The 19,172-nt window shown below is 35.5% G+C and overlaps 3 protein-coding genes across 5 annotated transcripts; 2 read left to right on the top strand and 1 right to left on the bottom strand.

Moving 5' to 3' along the window:
* Window positions 1-272: 272 nt before the first annotated feature.
* LOC147475689 (uncharacterized) lies at window positions 273-1,143 on the top strand. Its single transcript, XM_086585498.1, has 2 exons — window positions 273-742; window positions 918-1,143. The coding sequence occupies exons 1-2, from the start codon at window positions 273-275 to the stop codon at window positions 1,141-1,143; spliced, it is 696 nt and encodes a 231-aa protein (XP_086441624.1).
* Window positions 1,144-4,288: 3,145 nt separating this feature from the next.
* Window positions 4,289-5,020, bottom strand: LOC147475688 (transcription termination factor). Its single transcript, XM_086582254.1, has 2 exons — window positions 4,808-5,020; window positions 4,289-4,690 (listed from the first exon to the last, which is right to left on the bottom strand). The coding sequence occupies exons 1-2, from the start codon at window positions 5,018-5,020 to the stop codon at window positions 4,535-4,537; spliced, it is 369 nt and encodes a 122-aa protein (XP_086438380.1). The 3' UTR covers window positions 4,289-4,534.
* Window positions 5,021-5,042: 22 nt separating this feature from the next.
* Window positions 5,043-18,483, top strand: LOC147475687 (pantothenate kinase 2-like). 3 transcript variants are annotated; one of them, XM_086582250.1, is made up of 10 exons: window positions 5,043-5,181; window positions 5,259-5,423; window positions 5,510-5,553; window positions 12,245-12,361; window positions 13,238-13,357; window positions 13,444-13,538; window positions 13,618-13,708; window positions 14,632-14,763; window positions 16,838-16,950; window positions 17,537-18,483. In XM_086582250.1, the coding sequence occupies exons 1-10, from the start codon at window positions 5,043-5,045 to the stop codon at window positions 17,790-17,792; spliced, it is 1,272 nt and encodes a 423-aa protein (XP_086438376.1). In that variant the 3' UTR covers window positions 17,793-18,483. The 3 variants fall into 3 exon arrangements, with proteins under 3 accessions (XP_086438376.1, XP_086438379.1, XP_086438378.1); XM_086582253.1 differs by lacking the exon at window positions 16,838-16,950 and having other exon boundaries at window positions 17,537-17,673; XM_086582252.1 differs by lacking the exons at window positions 5,043-5,181; window positions 5,510-5,553 and having other exon boundaries at window positions 5,286-5,423.
* The last annotated feature ends 689 nt before the right edge of the window (window positions 18,484-19,172 follow it).

Here is a 19,172-nt window from a genome sequence, read left to right as displayed (position 1 = left end):
TAATGGGGTCTCTCCGTCTGGGGGGCAGACTAGGAAGAAATTGTCTAAAGAGATGCTTAGACTCACATCCACTATCAACTATGGAGAGGAGGTTAAAGAGGGTAGTACTAGAAGGGGGAAAAAGAAGTGTCTTTATGAATCACAAAATCTTAAATTGGAATGTGAGGGGTTTGGGCGACGGTAAGAAATGGTCGAGTATTAAAGAGGTGGTTAGGAAAGAGAAACCTAGTGTGGTTCTTTTATAGGAGACTAAACTCCAGTGTTTTTCTGCTATGCATGCTCGTGATATTTGGGGTATCGATAACATTCATTGGATTGAGCTACCCGCAGTTGATACGGCAGGGGGCATATGTGTTCTTTGGGAAAAAGATAAGGTCGAAGTGTCTGATAATATTGTTGGTTTGTTTTCGGTTTCTATCATGTGTAAGTTTAGCGGGGAAACCAATTCAAAATTGGTGACTGTAGTTTATGGGCCTTCTAAAAAGGAGAACTCTTCGTCCTTTTGGGGAGAACTGGATGATATATACGCCTTTAGTACAGGTGGATCCTGGTGTGTGTGGGGGGGGGATTTTAATGTGATAAGATTCTCACATGAGAAGAAAGGTGGCTGTCTCATTTCTCCACCTATGAGAGTTTTCGATGAGTGGGTGAGGAGATGCGAGCTTATTGATCTCCCTCTCACTGGAGGGAAGTTTACTTGGCCTAACAAGCAGGAGAACCCTATTTTATCGACTTTGGACAGGTTTTTGGTAACTGGCTAGTTGGGAGGAGATTTGGCCACGCACGGTTCAGGTGGTGGCTCCTAGTACAACCTCGGATCACCGCCATATCAGCTTAGTGAAAGAGACGGGCAAAGACAGACCTATTCCTTTTCGATTTGAGCTTATGTGGTTTTCGGATCCGAATTTTATGTACAGGTTTAGAAAATGGTGGGCTGTTGATCTGGATGGTGACCAACCAAGCATCAGGTTTGCTAAAAAGCTGAAGTTTGTGAAGGGTAAGATCAAGGAATGGAATAAGACAGTGTTCGGAAGGGTGGACAGGAAGAAAGAGCAATTCTTGAGAGACATAAGGATTTTGGATTTGAAGGAGGAGAATCCTCTTAGGGAAGAGTGGAACCACCGCATTGAACTTAAAAGCTGAGTTCGAAAAAATAGCTAGTTTTGAAAAGTCTTCTTGGAGGCGTAAATCGGGTGAGCGGTGGCTCAAGGAGGGGCTATCTAATACTAAATTTTTTCACCAATGTGCAAAAGCTAGAAACAGGTAGAATTATCTTGACAGATTAATGATAGAGGATGAGGAGGTGAAGGTGAAGGTGAAGGGAGAGGATAATGTTAGAGATGAGGTAGTTCGCTACTACTCGGAGTTGTATAGAGAACCAAATCACATTCGTCCTCGGATCGATAATCTTGTCATTGATAGCATTTCGGAAGGGGAAAGAGATGTGCTTGAAAAGGATATGGAGGAGGAGGAAGTGTGGGGAGCTATGAAGGATTTGAAGAATGATAGATCTCTTGGACTAGACAACTTTCCCATTGAGTTTTTTAGAATTGTTTGGGAGGTGATTAAAGGCGACTTTATGGATATGGTATGAGATTTTCATGATTTGAGTTTCCTAGCCCATAGTCTTAATAATACGTTCATCCAGTTGATTCCTAAAAAGCAAGGTGTGGAGGATATATCTGACTTGCGCCCCATTAGTCTTATTGGCAGTGCATACAAAATCATCTCAAAGGTCATGTTAATCAGGTTAAAAAATGTGTTATCGAGAATGATTGCTCAAGAACAAGGGGCCTTCATTTTTGGACGTTAGATTTTGGATGGGGTTTTGATAGCCAATGAGGCTATAGATGATAGAATGAGGGGTGGTCATCCTAGTATGGTGTGTAAGATTGATTTGGCTAAAACTTATGATAATGTGAATTGGGATTTCTTGGATTATATTATGATGAGGATGGGTTTTGGTATTAAGTGGAGGGGGAGATGTGTTTCGCCAGCTTCGTTTTCTTTTATTATTAATGGCTCACCGGCGGGGTTTTCTAAGAGTTCTAGAGGTATTAGACAGGGAATCCGTTATCCCCTCTTCTTTTCCTCATGGTTGTTGAGGTGTTCGGTAAGATGGTTGATAGAGCGAATCGGTTAGGGGCTTTAGAAGGTTTCAGAGTGGGTTGGAATCCGGTTTTAATATCACACCATCAATTTGTTGATGATATGGTTGTTTTTGTGGGACATGATATAGAGCAGTTGAGGTATCTTAGAGGCATCTTATGCTGTTTCAAGGCAGTCTCGGGTCTCAAAATGAATATGGCTAAGAGCACCATCTTCGGGGTGAGTGTTGAGGAAAATCTTGACTTTATGGCTTCCTTTGTTGGTTGTATAGCTGACAATTTCCCGTCTAAATACCTCGGTCTACCTTTGGGAGGGTCTTATAGATCGTAGCGGTTTAGCCGTAGATTGGCAGGGTGGATGGGTCGTTTTTTGTCCACAGGTGATCGAGTTATCCTTATCAAAAACATTTTTTCTAGCTTCCCTGTCTACTACATGTCCCTCTTCTACATGCCCACTAGTGTTGCCAACAGATTGGAATTAATTATTAAGGATTTGCTTTGGGACGATAGTGATAGCGAAGAAAGACAGATTCCACCTGGTTCGTTGGAAGAGAGTGTGTAGGTTGAGGCGGGTTGGGTATCAGGAGCTTGCATGAGTTTAATATTGTGTTACTCGGTAAATGGCTTTGGAGGTTTGGGGAGGGAAAAAAAAACTTTTGGAGGAAAGTTATAGTGTCTAGGTTTGGGGAGCGGAGTTAAAGTTGGGAGAGTGGCCTTGTTACCATACCCTATGGGTGTGGCGTGTGGAAAGATATTCATAAAGTAAGTGAGGTTTTCCACAAGTATATTAGATATGTTTTGGGCAGTGGAGAAAGTATTCGTTTATGGGAGGATGTTTGGTTGAAGGAGAGACCCTTGCTGAGGGTGGGTGTTCCCTTGATTGTATGCCTTATTTGACTTTAAAAATAAACCGGTTTGCTGGTTCATGAGGGTAGATAATAGTTCTGTTGCTTGGAACCTTGGGATTTATGATGCTCTCTCTGATAGGGATGTAGCAAGTGTGGCTGCACTCACAATGAAGTTAGACTTTATTCCTTCTGTGAGACTGGAAAAAGATAAAAGACTTTGGCATATTGACAAGAAGGGGGTATTTTCTTGTAGATCCTATTACTTTAAACTTCATTCCATTGTTCTTCATCGGGGCCTAAAATTCCTTCATAATTTTCCGAGTCAGATTATTTGGGGTTCCAAAGTTCCTTTGAAAGTTGCTTTAGGTAAGATCTTGACCATAGACAACCTCAGAAAAAGACACATCAAAGAGGTGATTGTAAATTTTTGTCCCTTGTGTTTGAGAGATGGGGAGTCTGTGAATCATATTCTCTTGTTGTGTCCTTTCTCTTGGAGAATCTGGTGTTCTTTTTTGTTTGAGTCCCGTGTATCTTGGGCGTGTCCTGGTTTGGTGAAGAAGGTTTTAGCCTCATGGAATTTGAGGGTCCATTCTCGGAAGGGTTGCCGTCTTTGGAGCATGCTTCTTTTCGCAATCCTATGGGGTATATGGTTGGAGAAGAATAATAGACATTTTGAAGTTTCTACGATGTCTATGGGGAAGGTGGTTTTGGCCTTAAAGCGCGTTTGTTTTTCTGGTTGAAAGTGCACAACGTGTTTCGAGACATCCCTTTCAACGCTTTCGTGTGCAGATGGGAGTCCATTATGAATCGTTAATAGGATTTTCTATGTTATTTTCTTAGTATTTTGTAACTTGTACTATAGGATATCTCATCCTTTTTCTTTTCGATATATATATAAACTATACTTTACCGATAAAAAATATATATATATCCATAGTCGAAATTTTATGTCTTAAAATCTTGACGCCATATAATTCACCCAAGAAAAGAAAAATATAATCTGCTTATACAGGTGTACAAATAGAGACAACATGCTGAGACGCATACCTTCTAAGACGTTCAATTTATAGCCCATGCAACAAGGTCACTTGATTTCCTAGTAATTAGCTATTTCTGATGCCTTTCTTCTACATTCCACTTGGTATGATAGCAAGTTTCTCTCCTCTTGAACAGTAGAAAGTTTCTAAGAAGTTTGTTGACAAAACAAAAGTTGAAAAGGTAGTTTAAGGTGCTTTGGCTCAAGGTAGGTTATATCATTTCCATATTTACTGAAAAATATGATGCAAAGTCAATCAAACTTACAGCTACTCTGCTACTCCCAAGCTCAGGAAGTAGACCAATTATCTTCTATTGCACGAGTAGAATACCAGATCAATAAAAAAAACACAATGTGCATAAAGTTTTAAAAAGAAGGGAGGATGATCATACAACAGGCATAGGATTCTGCAGCAGATGCTAAAAAAATGCAACAGGAAAAACATATACATACTCAGTAATACTGGCAACATGGAATTTGATGTGCACATCATAGTTAACAATTCAACTCCAAAGCTCAATGGTTGAATGAGATTATAAGAATCAACCAGTTTCTTGCTCAAATTCATCGCCCTCTGATTCCTCTGCATTGTCAGCTTCATCATCATCAGCTTCATTATCAACTTCTTCTTTTTCATTCTCGACAGATGTTTTACCAATCACAACAAAATTGCTATTTGCATTTCTGATCTCATTTAACTGCAAGAATCAGCAAAAACACAATCCACTCACCAGATAGTTGATTGTTCGGATGAAAACATTTCTCACAGTTAAAAAATCAAACTTTATAGTTAAAAAACACATGGAAAGTAGTACCTTGACTTCGTATTCAGATTCCTCCATGGCGAGTGAAACCTCGTCATTATGAGGTGTGGGCCACTGTGAAGGTAATAGAAGTGATGATGGCATTATACTCGTTGATGGGTTCTGCGACATGAACGCTGGAAACTGCAGCATTCTTCTATTGTGTTTGGGTAAATGACGGGCCCTTTTATGGATTAAAAAGCCCGTCATCCAATGGCCACTCATTATTTGTAAACCTGATCGAATAATGTCTGATCCGTCGAGTTCACGTCCACAACTTGATTTAAGTGGTGCAGCAATTCAAGGCAATGTCGAAGAAAAGGATCCTACTATTTTATTGCCTAATCAGTCTCAAGATTTTTCTCATCTTTCTTTAGACATTGGAGGTAATTTCATTCATATACTCCACCTTTCTTTACATCATATGACCTTAAACACAAGTGTTGTAATTTCTGCTTCTCAGGATCTCTAATCAAGTTGGTCTATTTCTCAAGACATGAGGATCAACCTACTGAGGATGAGAGGAGTTGCCCTATTCTAGGTGGAAGCCTCCATTTTCTCAAGTTTGAGACAACCAAAATTAATGAATGCTTAGATTTTATTTACTCCAAGCAGCTGCACCATGGCGGTACGCATATTTAACCAATGCATTTGCACTCCAAATTACTTCATCCTCATTTTCTTCTTCTAATTTACCTTAATTTATTGCGAAAGGTTGGATGTCTGAATCCCAAGGCAATGAAAATACAAGGATTAAGGTAGAATTCTTTGATATGAATTACCTTTTAAATGCTGCCTTTGTACTTTAATTTGGCTTTCCAATGTGTTTCTATAAAATAATTTCCAAATATAAGTTATAGTATTCATGTGAAGTTCACTGAGTATTGGAATATAATATGCATATGGATGCATTGGATCCTTTGGGTTGAGGAACTTCTCTTCAGCAACCTGGTAGAAGATGCATGCTCCTTACAAAGGCACAACAACCTCCTTGAAAGAGTGAGCATCACTCCCCCAGCCACGCATCACAACCTGAATCTCTAGCACCCCAAACATGATTTCTACAATCATCCCCTACATGCACAGCATCCACTGGAGTTACTCACAGTAACTCACAAGTTGGTTTCTCTGCTTCAACTTCAGTTGACACTGCTACCGCATCAAGCCAATGATCACAATTTAAATCCCATAAGACTGGTCGTAGTCGTGTGTCAAAGTTTGACACCTGAGTTTCTGATGGCCTTAAACACACTCTCATTATTAGGATCACAGAGATGCCAAGCCTTATCAGTTTCATTGTAGTGATAAAGCTTTTCGAAGTACTGAACAACCAATCGAAGCCTTGACTATAAACTGTCAAAAGGCTCTTCCGCCATCCACATATCATACAAATTCAACAAGATTCCAATCCAAAGGATCCTATGCACCCATTTGCATATTACATTCCAATAAACATAATATCATTAGATGTGAAACCTTTCATGTCAATAGGCATGTTGGGGGTAGGTTGAGACTTTCTGTGATGTCAAAATAAGATACAGTTTTGTTTTTTGCTTGAACAAATAAGATACAGTGGGGTTGGTCATTACCTAGTGCCTTGAGATCATATGTTTTTGTTCAACATATATATTTTTATTATTATTATAGTAATTATTTATTATTATAGTAATAACTATTATTATTTTATAATAGCTATTATCTTTATATATATATTATAGCTCTACCCTCTTCAATTGAGGAAGCGTTTCTAGAGTATCCACGTGTCATGACTAATTAAGAAAAAATAGGAGATAAAATAGGAAACAAATATTTATCTTTATATTTAGATATATATTATAGCTATACCCTCATAGAGACTCCAGTTTTTCCTAAACTCTATTACTAAATATAAAAAAGTATGATATAAATAAGGAAACAATCCCATCTAGAGTTTCACTGACTCTTCAACTTTTCCTAAACACTATAGCTAATTCTTAAAAACAATCTCATCTAGAGTTTCATTGAGAATATCCAACTTTTCTTAAAAATATTACTAATATAATTCTGAAAAAAAAAAAAAAAGGAGACAAAAAACTAAATTGCTAAAAACAATAATTTCCAGAAAACGATTTTCCTAAAACCCTTTCGATTTGATCGTCATCCATCCATTTATTCAGCTTAAGGATTCAAAAATCACAATTACGGCCACAATAATTACTACATATTTCAATTCCTTAGATATATATTATAGTTATACCCTCACCAATCTATTTTTTGGAACACTTGCAGGGACTCCAGTTTTTTCTAAACTCTATTACTACTTATAAAAAAGTATGATATAAATAAGAAAAACAATTCTATCTACAGATTCAGAAAGTCTCTAATTACGAAAAAAAAAAAATATCTCATCTAGACTTTCACAGAGTTTCCAACTTTTCATAAACAATATAGCTAATTACGAAAAAAAAATGAGACAAAAAACTAAATTACTAAAAGCAATAGTTTCCACTTAAAACAATTTTCCTAAAACCCTTTTCGATTATTCATAGTTAAGGATTCCAAAAATCACAATTTTGGCCACAATAATTATGATATATTCCAATTAAATTTATAAATTTATAAATTTTCAACACGGTATATATATATATATTCAGTTAAAGTGAACGTTGGGGTTAAATAAATTATATACCAAACAAAAACAAATTACATGTGGAAAATTAAATTATACAAAAAATAACATCACAAAATATATAATAGAAAATGAAAAAAAAATAACGGCAAAGCAATAATGACAAATATTTTAAAACATATATAATACTGAATAAAACTAACATCAAAGAACAATTAATGGGGAACCGAAAATTGAATGCATTTGCATCCATCAAACTAACCTCAAATAATATTTAGCAGAAAATCAGAAACTGGATGCAAATGCAAGCATTAAACTAATCCTAAAAATTAATTAATAGAAAATCCAAATCGCATTAAACTAATCTCAAAGAATAATTAAATAAAAATCAAAACTTGGATGCAAATACATCAAACTAATATCAAAAATAATTGTCGAAAATCGAAAAACTGGATGCAAATATGCATTGAACTAACCCTCAAAGATTAAATTAACCAGGAAATCTTGGATGCAAATCATTGAACTAACCTCAAAAGAAAAAATTAATTATAAATTGGAAACATGATGCAAGTGGAACTAATCTTAAAGAATAATTAATGGGAAATCGAAACCGGATTTAAAAATAAATTGGATGCAAATGCATTGAACTAACCTCAAGAAATAATTAACGGAAATTAGAAACCGATGCAAATTCATTGAATTAACCTCAAACAATAATTAATGGGAAATCGAAAACTAGATGCAAATTTAAATAATAAACAGAAATTAGAAATTGTATGCAAATGTATTAAACTAATCTTACTGACTAATTAACGGAAATCGGAAACTGGATGCAAATGCATTGAGATGACCTCAAAGAACAATTGCCAATTGGAAATTGGATGCAAAATGTATTGAACTAACTACAAAGAATAATTAATGAAAAATCGGAAACTAGATGCAACCGCATTGAAGTAACCTAAAAAAAATAACGGAATCGAAATTGGATTCAACCGCATTGAACTAACCTCAAAATATAAATAACGAAAAATCAGAAACTTGATGCAAATGCATTGAACTAACCTCAAAACATAGTTGGATTATATATTGTGAGAATGTCTCGATAAGTATAATTTTGCATTTAAAATTGTGTTTATCTTATATCTTTTCATATGATTGGTAACTCTTTGCTATTCAAGTAGCTTCAATATATATAAACTTCGCCTTATTAGGCAATCTCGCAAAACTTCAATTAAACTTCTATTATTAAACAACAAAATAAAGTTGAAGGATTTTGTCAAATAAAAGTTTTTTTTTTAATGAAGAATGAAGTTTTCACGCTATAAGAAAGTTGGATGAGTGATCAATATAATATTAATATATAATAATTCTGCATATTTGCAAAAAAAAAATTATAATAATTAATATAACAACACCCATTCGTAGATAATCTTTGCAGATTCCACATAGTGAGTCATGCATAATTTAAAGAATAATTAACGGGAAATCGGGAACTGAATAATCTTTGATAATCCAACATAGTAAATCAAACATAATTTATTTTTTATGTCATGTTTGCAAAGACAATCTGCATAGAAGTTGGTATTATACACCACATTGAATAATTAAAAGGAAATCAAAATTGATTCAAATACATAACTAAGCTTAAAGAGTAATTAACGGAAAATTGAAAACTTTATGCAAATTAAACTAAACTCAAAAAGTAATTAACTAGAAATCGAAACCGGATGCAATTGCATTAAACTAACGTTAAAAATTAGAAATTGGATGCAAATCCTTGAAAAATATTTAATGGGAAATCGTTAAACCGGTATAGAAATACATCAAACAAACCTCAAATAATAATTAATGGAAATCGAAACCGGATGCAAATTAAACTCAAAAAAATAATTAACATAAAATAAAAACCGGATGCAATTTTGTTGAACTAACCTCATGAATAATTGGTGGAAATCGAAACTAAATGCAAATATGCATTGACATAACCTCAAAGAATAGTTAACGGGAAATCAGAAACCAGATGTAATTGCATCGAACTAACCTCAAAACATAAATAATAAATTGGATGCAAATGCATTGAACTAACCTCAAGAAATAATTAACGATAAATTGGAAACTATATGCAAATTCATTGAACTAACCTCAATCAATAATTAACTGGAAATCGGGACCTAGATGCAAATGCAATCTTATTAAATAATAAACGAGAAATTGGAAACTAGATGCAAATGCATTGAACTGACCTCAAAGAACAAATAACATGAAATTGAAAATTGGGTGCAAATGTATTGAACTAACCGCAAATAATAATTAACGAAAAATCGGAAATGGATCTGCCGCATTGAACTAACCTCAAAAAATAAATAACGGAATCGAAAATTGATGCAACCGCATTCAACTAACCTCAAAATATAAATAAATACGAAAAATCGAGAAAATGGATGCAGATGTATTGAACTAATCTCAAAAGAGTAATTAATCGGAGATTGAACTTGGATGCAAATGCATTGAACTAATCTCAAAGACTAATTAAAAACATCTAAAACATGCAATTGTCTTGAATTAACCTTAATGAATAACTAACGAAAATTATAAAGTGGATGCAATTGCACTTAACCTCAAATAATAATTAACGGAAAATCGAAACTTGATGCAACTGTATTGAACTAACCTCAAACAATATTTAATGAGAAATTAGAAACTGAATGCAATGTACTACATTGAACTAACCTCAAAGAATAATTAATGGAAAATCAGAAACTTGATACAAATGCATTGGACTAATAACCCTAAAACATGTTTGTATTATATGTAGGAGGAATAAATGTCACGACAAATATAGCTTTGCATTTTAAGTAGTGTTTATCATAAAATGTCATGTTATTCAAGTAGCTTCAATATTATTTTCGTCACATTGGGTATTCTCACAAAACTTCAATCAAACTTCTATTATTAAACCTAACAACAAAAAGAAATCGATGAGTTTTATCAATGTTTGATACTTCATTTTTATAGAGAGTGGTGCAAGAAATTTGAATGATTGATTAATATAATTTTCATATCTCATAGCTATGCATAGTTGCTAATATTTTTTACAATAATTTAATATAACGGCACCCGTTCGTAGGACGGGTTTGAAGGCTAGTTATTATCTTTGTTGTTGTCCCAACCCAGTGCTAATGATGGTTGCCATCGTTTCAAGATCCTCCTAGCCTTGAACGGAACCAGGTTTCGAAGTCTAGGTGTGCAAGAGTGAATGTAATTCAACATTGAAAAAGAGGGTGCGATAGTAAAAATTTTGAAAAAAACAAAAAATTGGGGTGCGAATCCTTGTAGTTTTGACATTTTTCTTGGTTATTACTAACGTAGTATTGGAGTTTTTCCAAATCTTGGGGGTGCGGTCGCCCCACCAGCACCTCCATAGTTCCATCTATATTCCTAGCAATGTGTTTGAGAGATTGTCTGAACCAGCAGTACAACAATTGGACTTGATTTAGAAGGTTATATTGATAAGTTTTCTGATCTAACAAAGTCGCTAGAAAATATTATTTGCGATCTTGCTGAAATTTTAGATGGACAGAAAATTGAAGGAAATAGGGGAGATTGATTGTTTTGTTCGCATGCTTAATGCAGAAAAAGACGTGACGGCCCGGATAAAATATCGAAACTTTGAAGTTTATGGTATTGCTGATTTCTTTTCAAATCTTGGAGATGAGTTCCTTGTGAATCTTTTTGCAGATTTTCTGATTTGGAGATTGCATATATTGCTCCAATTTGGACAATTGATGAGCAAGTTGAATTTTCTGTTACTGCATAAGTCTTACCCCATAGATGAAAAATCTGAGATTTTTGGAATTCAATCTTTGAAGCCGTGTTTTGGTGTACGGAGATAATTTATCCTACATGTGTAGATTAAATATGGAGGGTTTTGTTAAACAATATGATGCACGTGTTTACCCAATGGTACAATTCCTTCAAATGCTTTCAAGTTCAAAACTTAAGCCCTCATTATGTGATAATTCTGTAAGCCGCAACAAGGGTAAAATTCGTGGTCAAGTTCGTTACAACCTTGGGAGTATGGTGTGGTCAGTGCCGCTATCTACAATTGCAGTCCTTGATCGTCTTAAATTCAAGGTGGAACTTATATTAGCAGAAGAGAATGATGTGCTGCATCAATGGGCGATGTTCTTTTAGTTATTTTTATTTTGGGCCTAATTAAGTGTGACAATTGCTCGAGTTTAATCAGGGTTTATGGTTAATTTATGAGTTTCTATTTTGGTGGTGTCTTTGAATAGAAAGACAGCCAAATCTATAAAGTTCCCTTTGTAATAGAGAAAACAATTTTGGTTGATTTTCTTAGTAATGCTGACAATCTAGTCCAACTACTAAACACATTGAGGTTGAACGTCACTTCATCAAAGAGAAAGTTACTTCAGGAGATATCTGTACCTTGGATGCTATGTTCCCACCCTTGCGGATGTGCTAACAAACGCTGTTAATTGGTCTCCCTTTGCCTCACTTGTTTGCAAGCTGGGTATCTGTTTGTTCTCAGCCTCTTACTTCGAATTGTTTGTTTTGTAGTTAAGCTCTCTAGTACTGATGGAAAAGGAGGTCCAGCTATTCACTTTGTAAATGAGATAATCTAAATAAAACTCAAAAGGTAATGAGCAAGATATGTGCTTTAGGAAATAAAATAAGACATAACTAGGTTTAGTCCATTTTCTTAAGTATACAAGTCTCTGTCGAAGTTTCTGTTGAAGGTACCATATTTAGTGTTTAATTGGCCTGAATGTCTTTTCCAAGTGCTCGTTGATTAACATTGAATTTTTGTTTATGAGTAGGCCACAGGAGGTGGAGCATACAAGTTTGCAGATATGTTTAAAGAGAGGCTTGGTGTTAGCATTGAAAAGGAAGATGAAATGAATTGCTTGGTTTCTGGAGCAAATTTTTTGCTTAAGGTAGGAATCATATACTACTACTCTTTTGCTATGTTTATCTTTCATTCGCCATCTACGAATAAATATCAGCGGACTGTTTTAATTGTTGTCTAATCTCGTTTAAACTTAAGGATTATTGAATGATTGTTTTATGAAATATTTTTGTATCATGCATCGGTGCGGCTATTGACTTGAGAGCACCAACCAGATAAATTGGTTATAATACTTGTGAAGTCAGATTTGACATCGACATGGTCGGAGAATGGAAGGGGCGAAGGTGATCTGGAAGGTGGAGACCCACGTGTTAAGGTTGAAATGGAGGAAATAGTAATTGGAATATGCAGTAATTTATTTGTTACTTGGGGAGGGGGGTACTTGGGCGGGCTGGGGCTATGGAGAAGTAACTGCTTGCTGATCATCCATATCACTTCTTCTTGATGTATTAAAACAGAAGAAAATAAAATTGTGCTTGTGACTTCTTCGTATTTTGCACGGTTTTCTACTTTAGGAATACAAAAGCTCTACTAGATTGGTAAAAGTGATGTAAAACAATACCTACAACCAAACTAAAAGGAATGGATAAGATTGAGATGGCCTTATTTGGATTAGAGCTTACTTTTGACAAGAGTTACTCTCCTTCCTCTAGAAAGCAACTTCCTCTTCTCGGAGCAAATTGTCAAACCCTTATCCCAAAAGAGTCCAAATTAATGGTGGTTACAGAAATTGATGAACCAACAAGAAATTTTGGCTTCCCTGTCTCGGCAGTTATGTTATGTTGTTGTCGTTGCCATATAGACCTAGAATCCTGACTCAAATGTGTACTTCCATTTATTTGAACAATTGTTTTCAATATTTTCACATTATTAATATTGAAGTTTTATCTTAATTGTGGAGTAGGCGATCCATCATGAAGCTTTCACACACTTCAAGGGTCAGAAAAAAATTGTTCAGATTGATCATAACGATTTGTTCCCTTATCTTCTTGTCAATATTGGCTCCGGGGTCAGCATGATCAAGGTATAATTTGTCAAAACATTATTATAGTGGGTTGATCTTTAATCCAAGATAGTTTATATACCTGTGAATCGTGAACTGCTTTTCAGGTGGATGGAGATGGAAAGTATGAAAGAGTTAGCGGAACAAATGTTGGTGGTGGTACCTTTTGGGGACTAGGAAGGCTTTTAACGAAATGCAAGAGGTTCTTCTTTTATTTACTATCTTTTGATAAGTTAAAACATACATTTCTTTAAGACCCTCATAACAATTTCTTGTTCTAGCTTCGATGAGCTGCTGGAGTTGAGTCAACAGGGAGACAATAGGGAACTAGACAAGCTTGTTGAAGACATCTATGGTGGCGACTATTCCAAGGTATGTGTACTATTTGTTTGTAATCCTTCTCTTGCTTTTTGGTAATTATATCTAAGTAAAACAGTAATTTTGAGATGCCACCTACTTCAGTGTGTTGTTAAGGTGATAAGTTAATTGATGATTTTTTTTTTGTTAGACTGATGAAAAGATGTCATATAATGAAAACGAAGAAAAGAAGTGTGGGGGGGATATTTAGATAAGAAACATGTTGCACAAACAATTGAACAATGTAAAATTCCAATTTTGTAAAGATTGAGTGGGCACTGACATGCTTATGATTCCTGTTCCAAGTTTGCATTTTCAATCAGATTTTGTGATAATCTGCAAAAAACAAATTTGATCGGTAAAATTCATTATATCTTCATTAATATATCTAAGAAAATCAGGAACATTCAAGATGTCCAAGAGAAAATAAGGTTCCATCACCACGTCCGAGACACACTATATGGGCTCGTGAGGGTGGAGGGCTGTTCTAGGCCAAGGAGACTTTAGAAAGTTTAGTACCTTTTTTATTCCTCCATAAAGGGGAAACTGGTTATGTTCTTCCGTTGGAAGTGGAACTATTTACACTATAAAACAGCATAAGGCTATGAGAGCCCTTCAGATCCAGCCTGTGTAGGTGAATGCTTAGGTGTCACACTTTACAGTTTAACCTCCTACTCAAGGAAAACGGGTTGGAAAACTGTTTGGGATACTAAGATATTTATGTAGGACAGACATTGATATGTGTGACAGTTCCGGGGTCATTTTATCTATGCGTTATCTATCTTGTAACAAGTAGACTATTTGTTGTATGCCAGATCAAAGTCAGAGGTTATGGATTATTATGTAACCCTTCTTCTTTTTTAATGGTCACATGGGAATTTCCTATATTAGTTTTTTATTCTCTGCAATTTGGCATTTTAATTGTTTGGATGAAACAGATTGGTCTCTCAAAAGGAACCATTGCTGCAAGTTTTGGGAAACCGATCTCCAATAATAAGGAGCTTGAAGATTACAGGCCTGAAGATATCTCCATGTCCCTCTTGCGAATGATTTCCAACAATATTGGACAGGTAAATTACACAACACGAATTTTTATTTTTATTTATCAGATTTTACTATTGGTGGAAACCGATTGTCATGTCTGCAATTCTTTCCTCAATACTCCTAATTATTCATATGGCCCAAAAGCATAGGTGGTGCCCATAGGTGGTGCGTCACCTAGTAGTTTCAGAAGCAAGAGTCATAGTTTTCAGAAGTGGGTGCATATTCATTAGGTTGTTCAACGTTTATATGTTTGATTTTCATCTTAGCACGAAGAAACACCTTAACTACTTGAGACCAAGCCAAATACTTTTTACCATATAACTTAACAAAAGCAATCCACTTACCAATATCATCATGAAAATACCCAAGGGGTTTGAGGCAGGTTGGAACCTTGACCAGCGTCGCTAGGTATTGGAAACATTATCTACAATTTAAGTAATAACAAGTTTTTGGACTCAGGCATACGCCTGGGCTCTTTTAAATAATTTGTGTAAACTGGGTACGATTTTAAGATCTTCCCCCTCTTTAAGAATCTTACTGAAATTAAAATTCACCGCTTACTCAAATTAGATTTTTTTTGTGAAGGATTCTATTAATGGAAAGTTAAAGTTGTAGTTGTATTATGAAACTTTTGAAAATTTAAGTGTGTCCACGTGGAAGATTTATTTCTTAAGATTGGTGCCACCTAGGAAAGAGACCATCCACCTGGGTAGGAGTTTAAAATTTCCCTCCTATTTAAGAATCTTACTGAAATTGGAATTCACTGCTTACTCAAAATAAATTTTTTTGTGAAGGATTCTATTAACGTACTATTCAAGTTGTAGTTGTATCAGGACACTTTTAATAATTTAAGTGTGTCCACGTGGCAGATCTCTTCCTCAAGAATGGTGCCACCTAGGTAAGAGACCATCCACGTAAGAAGGTCTCTCTTTATTATAGAGAGCGGAGGATAACAATAATAAAAAATAAATAAAAATAAGAAAATAAACAATGAAATTTCTCTTAACAATGAGAAACGAAATAACAAGAGAACAATGTGGTAGAAAATACCAAAATATATAGGTTTGGCCGAACAAAAAATAAAAAATCACCACAAATCTGAGAAGACGAACAATTCCCAGCAGCAAAAAAGTGTCCAAATTCTCTAGCCAAACCTTCAAACGCCACACTAATCAATCAACAAGTCCCTAGAACAGCATATACGGTTTCAAAGAAAAGGGGTTTTCTTGAACTCCAATCAAACCAGCACAATAGTAGATTCAGGAAATTATTAACTTGGAGCTTTGATACCATCTTAGACTTTAGGACATCCAACTCAAAACCAATTGGTGATGAGTGGAGCAGCCCCATGAACTATATGCATTGCCAAACTATTCTGATAGCTGACATGGCCCCCTGAACAGCAGCTGAGCAGCTGATCTTGTAAATGTGCATTTGCTATATGCTATTATGCAAGACTTTAAGTATCCCATGTGGGACTTTACAAACATCTCAACAGTAACAATCCCATGTTTTTACACATATCGCCGTTGATATGTCTCACTACAATTGGTGGACGATCTGGAGAAAGGCAAGGTGTAGGCAGAGATGATAAGGTTCATAACCGAAGGTACCCAGGATTTTCCAACTCAGAGGATGAAGAAGAAGAGGGAGATTTTGTATGCTCTGAAGAAATCTAGGGTTATGGAGAGGAGAGGGTGGCTATGACAGTTGATGGAGTGGGGGCAGAATTGGAAAGTTAAGCAAGGGGTGGGGGTGGTGCTCTGGATGGTGCTTGTTTTTAGCCTTGTTGCTCTTTTTTGGATGCCATCTTGTGGTTTTGTTTTGCGTTCTCTGCTATTCTTGTTGCTATTTTTCGGGCTTTTGCATTGTAAATAGGGTCGGGATGCTTGGGCTTAGGTTATTAGCCCCTAGCTGATTTCAAGTGTTGATGTAATCTTGTGCATTACTCATATATCATCATATTGTCTTTTGTCGATCATAAGAAAAAACTCTTGCTAGAACTACGTTTGTCTCAGATATTCTAGCTAGTTAAAGCCGTCAAATGTTAGGTTCTGTTCTAATAGTATATTGACATTTACGATTGACTTCATGTGATAGATCGCCTACTTGAATGCACTTAGATTTAAACTGAAGAGGATATTGTTTGGAGGATTTTTTATAAGGGGCCATGCTTATACCATGGACACCATCTCAGATGCTGTTCATTTTTGGTAAGGGATTTCCGGTTATTCACTTTTGTGCCTATTGTTTTTTGAGGCTAATTGTTATAAAGTTAATGTGAATGATTTTTGTGCCTATCTGAAATCCTAGAAAGTTATATTGCTTTTCTTTAATAAGTGCTAATGTAAGTTACTAACATGTGTCTATGATTCCTCATTCCTAAGATAGTCCTGACCTCCCATAATCCATGCGTTAGATTACAAATACTAGCTATGGCATGGATAATTTTGTCTCACTTCGTTTGCTCCTTTTGTTTGTAGCATTTTTGTAGAAAATGGAGAGATGTACATTGCTTGTAACTACTCATTTAGAATGTTACCACTTCATAGTATTTAGCATGAGAATGAAAGATGATATTTTCTTAAAGATGGTAAAACTATATCATAGAATAGATGTGTTAGAGGGATAGCTAAATTTGTATCCCTTTCCAGATCCATCTTTTGTGTACACATTACCAAGTTGCACCCTTTCCAATTTTTGCTCAAGTATCTTTTTGGTCACTTTCTTTGTTATTAAGTCTCTTTCTTAATATATATATTTTGCTCTAATATGGAACTAAACACTTTTTATGACTAGGTCTAAAGGTGATGCGAAAGCAATGTTTTTGCGGCATGAGGGATTTCTAGGGGCTTTGGGTGCGTTTATGAGCTATGAGAAACATGGTCTTGATGACTTGATGGCCCATCAGTTTGTGGAGCGATTCCCAATGGGTGCACCTTCCGAAGGAGGAAAGATTCATGGTCCATCACCAGGGAATTTGAGTGACAAGGCAAGTATTGTAATTGACTTTGACTCAGACATGCTTTGTAGTTTATATAACATAGAGATATAGTGCTCACATGGTGGTACGCTGAACTGATCTTAAGGATCATGGGGATCATCCTCGCTATAGATCAGCCAAGACTGAATTTGCAAAACTGTTGGTGCAGTGCTTTTAGTATATAGACTGGCTGAATGTGTTAAAGACATTTCTCAAGATGAGGGAAAATCCTTTGAACACCAGCTCCATGATTCAGCTTCTTGTGGGATCCATATCCCCTTGTTTCTTAAGGACTGTCTAGGAGCATAAAAAGTCCAGTATAGATATTGTGGAGGAACATCTTCTTCTGACTTTGCCCCCTTTGCTTGGAGACCTTTTCATGTGTGTATGGCTGTAAGCCAATTAGAAGTAGTATGGGGAGTGGAACTCCTTAGTTGGTCGGGGTTGCAGATTTGCTATTGTGCATTACTCCGTGGGTGGTAATAGTATACCATCATCGTCCAGTTTTTAGGAGAAGGCAAAGTAATTGCGAAGGTCCGTTGACGCCATTCATGTGTGCGCCTTGGGTTTGGTGGGATTTTGAACGGTCTTCAGTGGCTGTCAGGTTGGTTGATCTGATTGTGTATTGAATAGTGGTTCAATCCTTATAATGCGTCCCTTGCTCCAGTTAATTCTCTTTTTTTGTAATTAATATCGTTTTGCAGAAAGTACAGATAAAACTCTTATAGTTACTAAAGTTTAGTTAAAATTTTCTTCCATGTAATTTTCTCCTTTCTAATCAAAATTACTCTTTAGCAAAAAAAAAAGTTGAAATTTTGTTACGTCCTTTTCTTTTTGTAGACTTGTAGGCTTGTAGCTTGGTGTTGTACCTTAAATATTTTCATTTCTTGTTTTTTCTGCCTTGTCAAGTTTGATTTAATTTTACCAATTCTTTCTTCTTTTCTTATCCGTGCGTCTCTGTGTAAAGGGCAAATTTTTTCGCATATGATTTCTCCCTACTATCCACACGAAAAATCAGCTCATTTGAACTTTTCTAATGTCAGATGTGTTCAATTTTCATGTTTTATCTAAAAATACACAATGTTTCAGCGTTGCAACACTGTTTTAAAAGGTTAGGCTTTCTCAAATGAGCTGATGTATTTTGATATAGGGATGGGATCTATTTGCAAAGGGTCCTTTAGTGAACCAACAAAATGAATTAAAGACTGGTCTGATCTCCCATATATATACTAGAATTTAACACGTGGCTATGCTACTCGAGTTATTATAGGTGAATCTAACAAAATAAAATCGTGTCAATTTATTATTTTAACTCCAATTTTATTAGGAAAAAATTAAGAGTGTTTCCACTACTTTTTTATATTTAATTAAATTGAACTATTGTGCGTCATACATACTCAATTTCCCACGGCAATATGCCCATAAGTGATGCACCCACAAGTGCTTCAAATT

The sequence above is a fragment of the Coptis chinensis genome, chromosome 9 (assembly GCF_015680905.1).
Source record: "Coptis chinensis isolate HL-2020 chromosome 9, ASM1568090v1, whole genome shotgun sequence".
Lineage (NCBI taxonomy): Eukaryota > Viridiplantae > Streptophyta > Magnoliopsida > Ranunculales > Ranunculaceae > Coptis > Coptis chinensis.
Note: the sequence above shows the minus strand (reverse complement) of the source record. Positions and strands in the feature narration are given on the sequence as shown.

Coding starts and splice junctions, on each gene's coding strand:
- LOC147475687 (XM_086582250.1), top strand. CDS start 5,043: ATGTCTGATCCGTCGAGTTCACGTCCACAACTTGATTTAAGTGGTGCA. Junction 12,362..13,237: donor GAGCAAATTTTTTGCTTAAG/GTAGGAATCATA, acceptor ATTGTGGAGTAG/GCGATCCATCATGAAGCTTT. Junction 16,951..17,536: donor TCAGATGCTGTTCATTTTTG/GTAAGGGATTTC, acceptor TTTTATGACTAG/GTCTAAAGGTGATGCGAAAG.
- LOC147475689 (XM_086585498.1), top strand. CDS start 273: ATGCATGCTCGTGATATTTGGGGTATCGATAACATTCATTGGATTGAG. Junction 743..917: donor ATTTTATCGACTTTGGACAG/GTTTTTGGTAAC, acceptor TTTTATGTACAG/GTTTAGAAAATGGTGGGCTG.
- LOC147475688 (XM_086582254.1), bottom strand. CDS start 5,020: ATGAGTGGCCATTGGATGACGGGCTTTTTAATCCATAAAAGGGCCCGT. Junction 4,691..4,807: donor AATCTGAATACGAAGTCAAG/GTACTACTTTCC, acceptor TGATTCTTGCAG/TTAAATGAGATCAGAAATGC.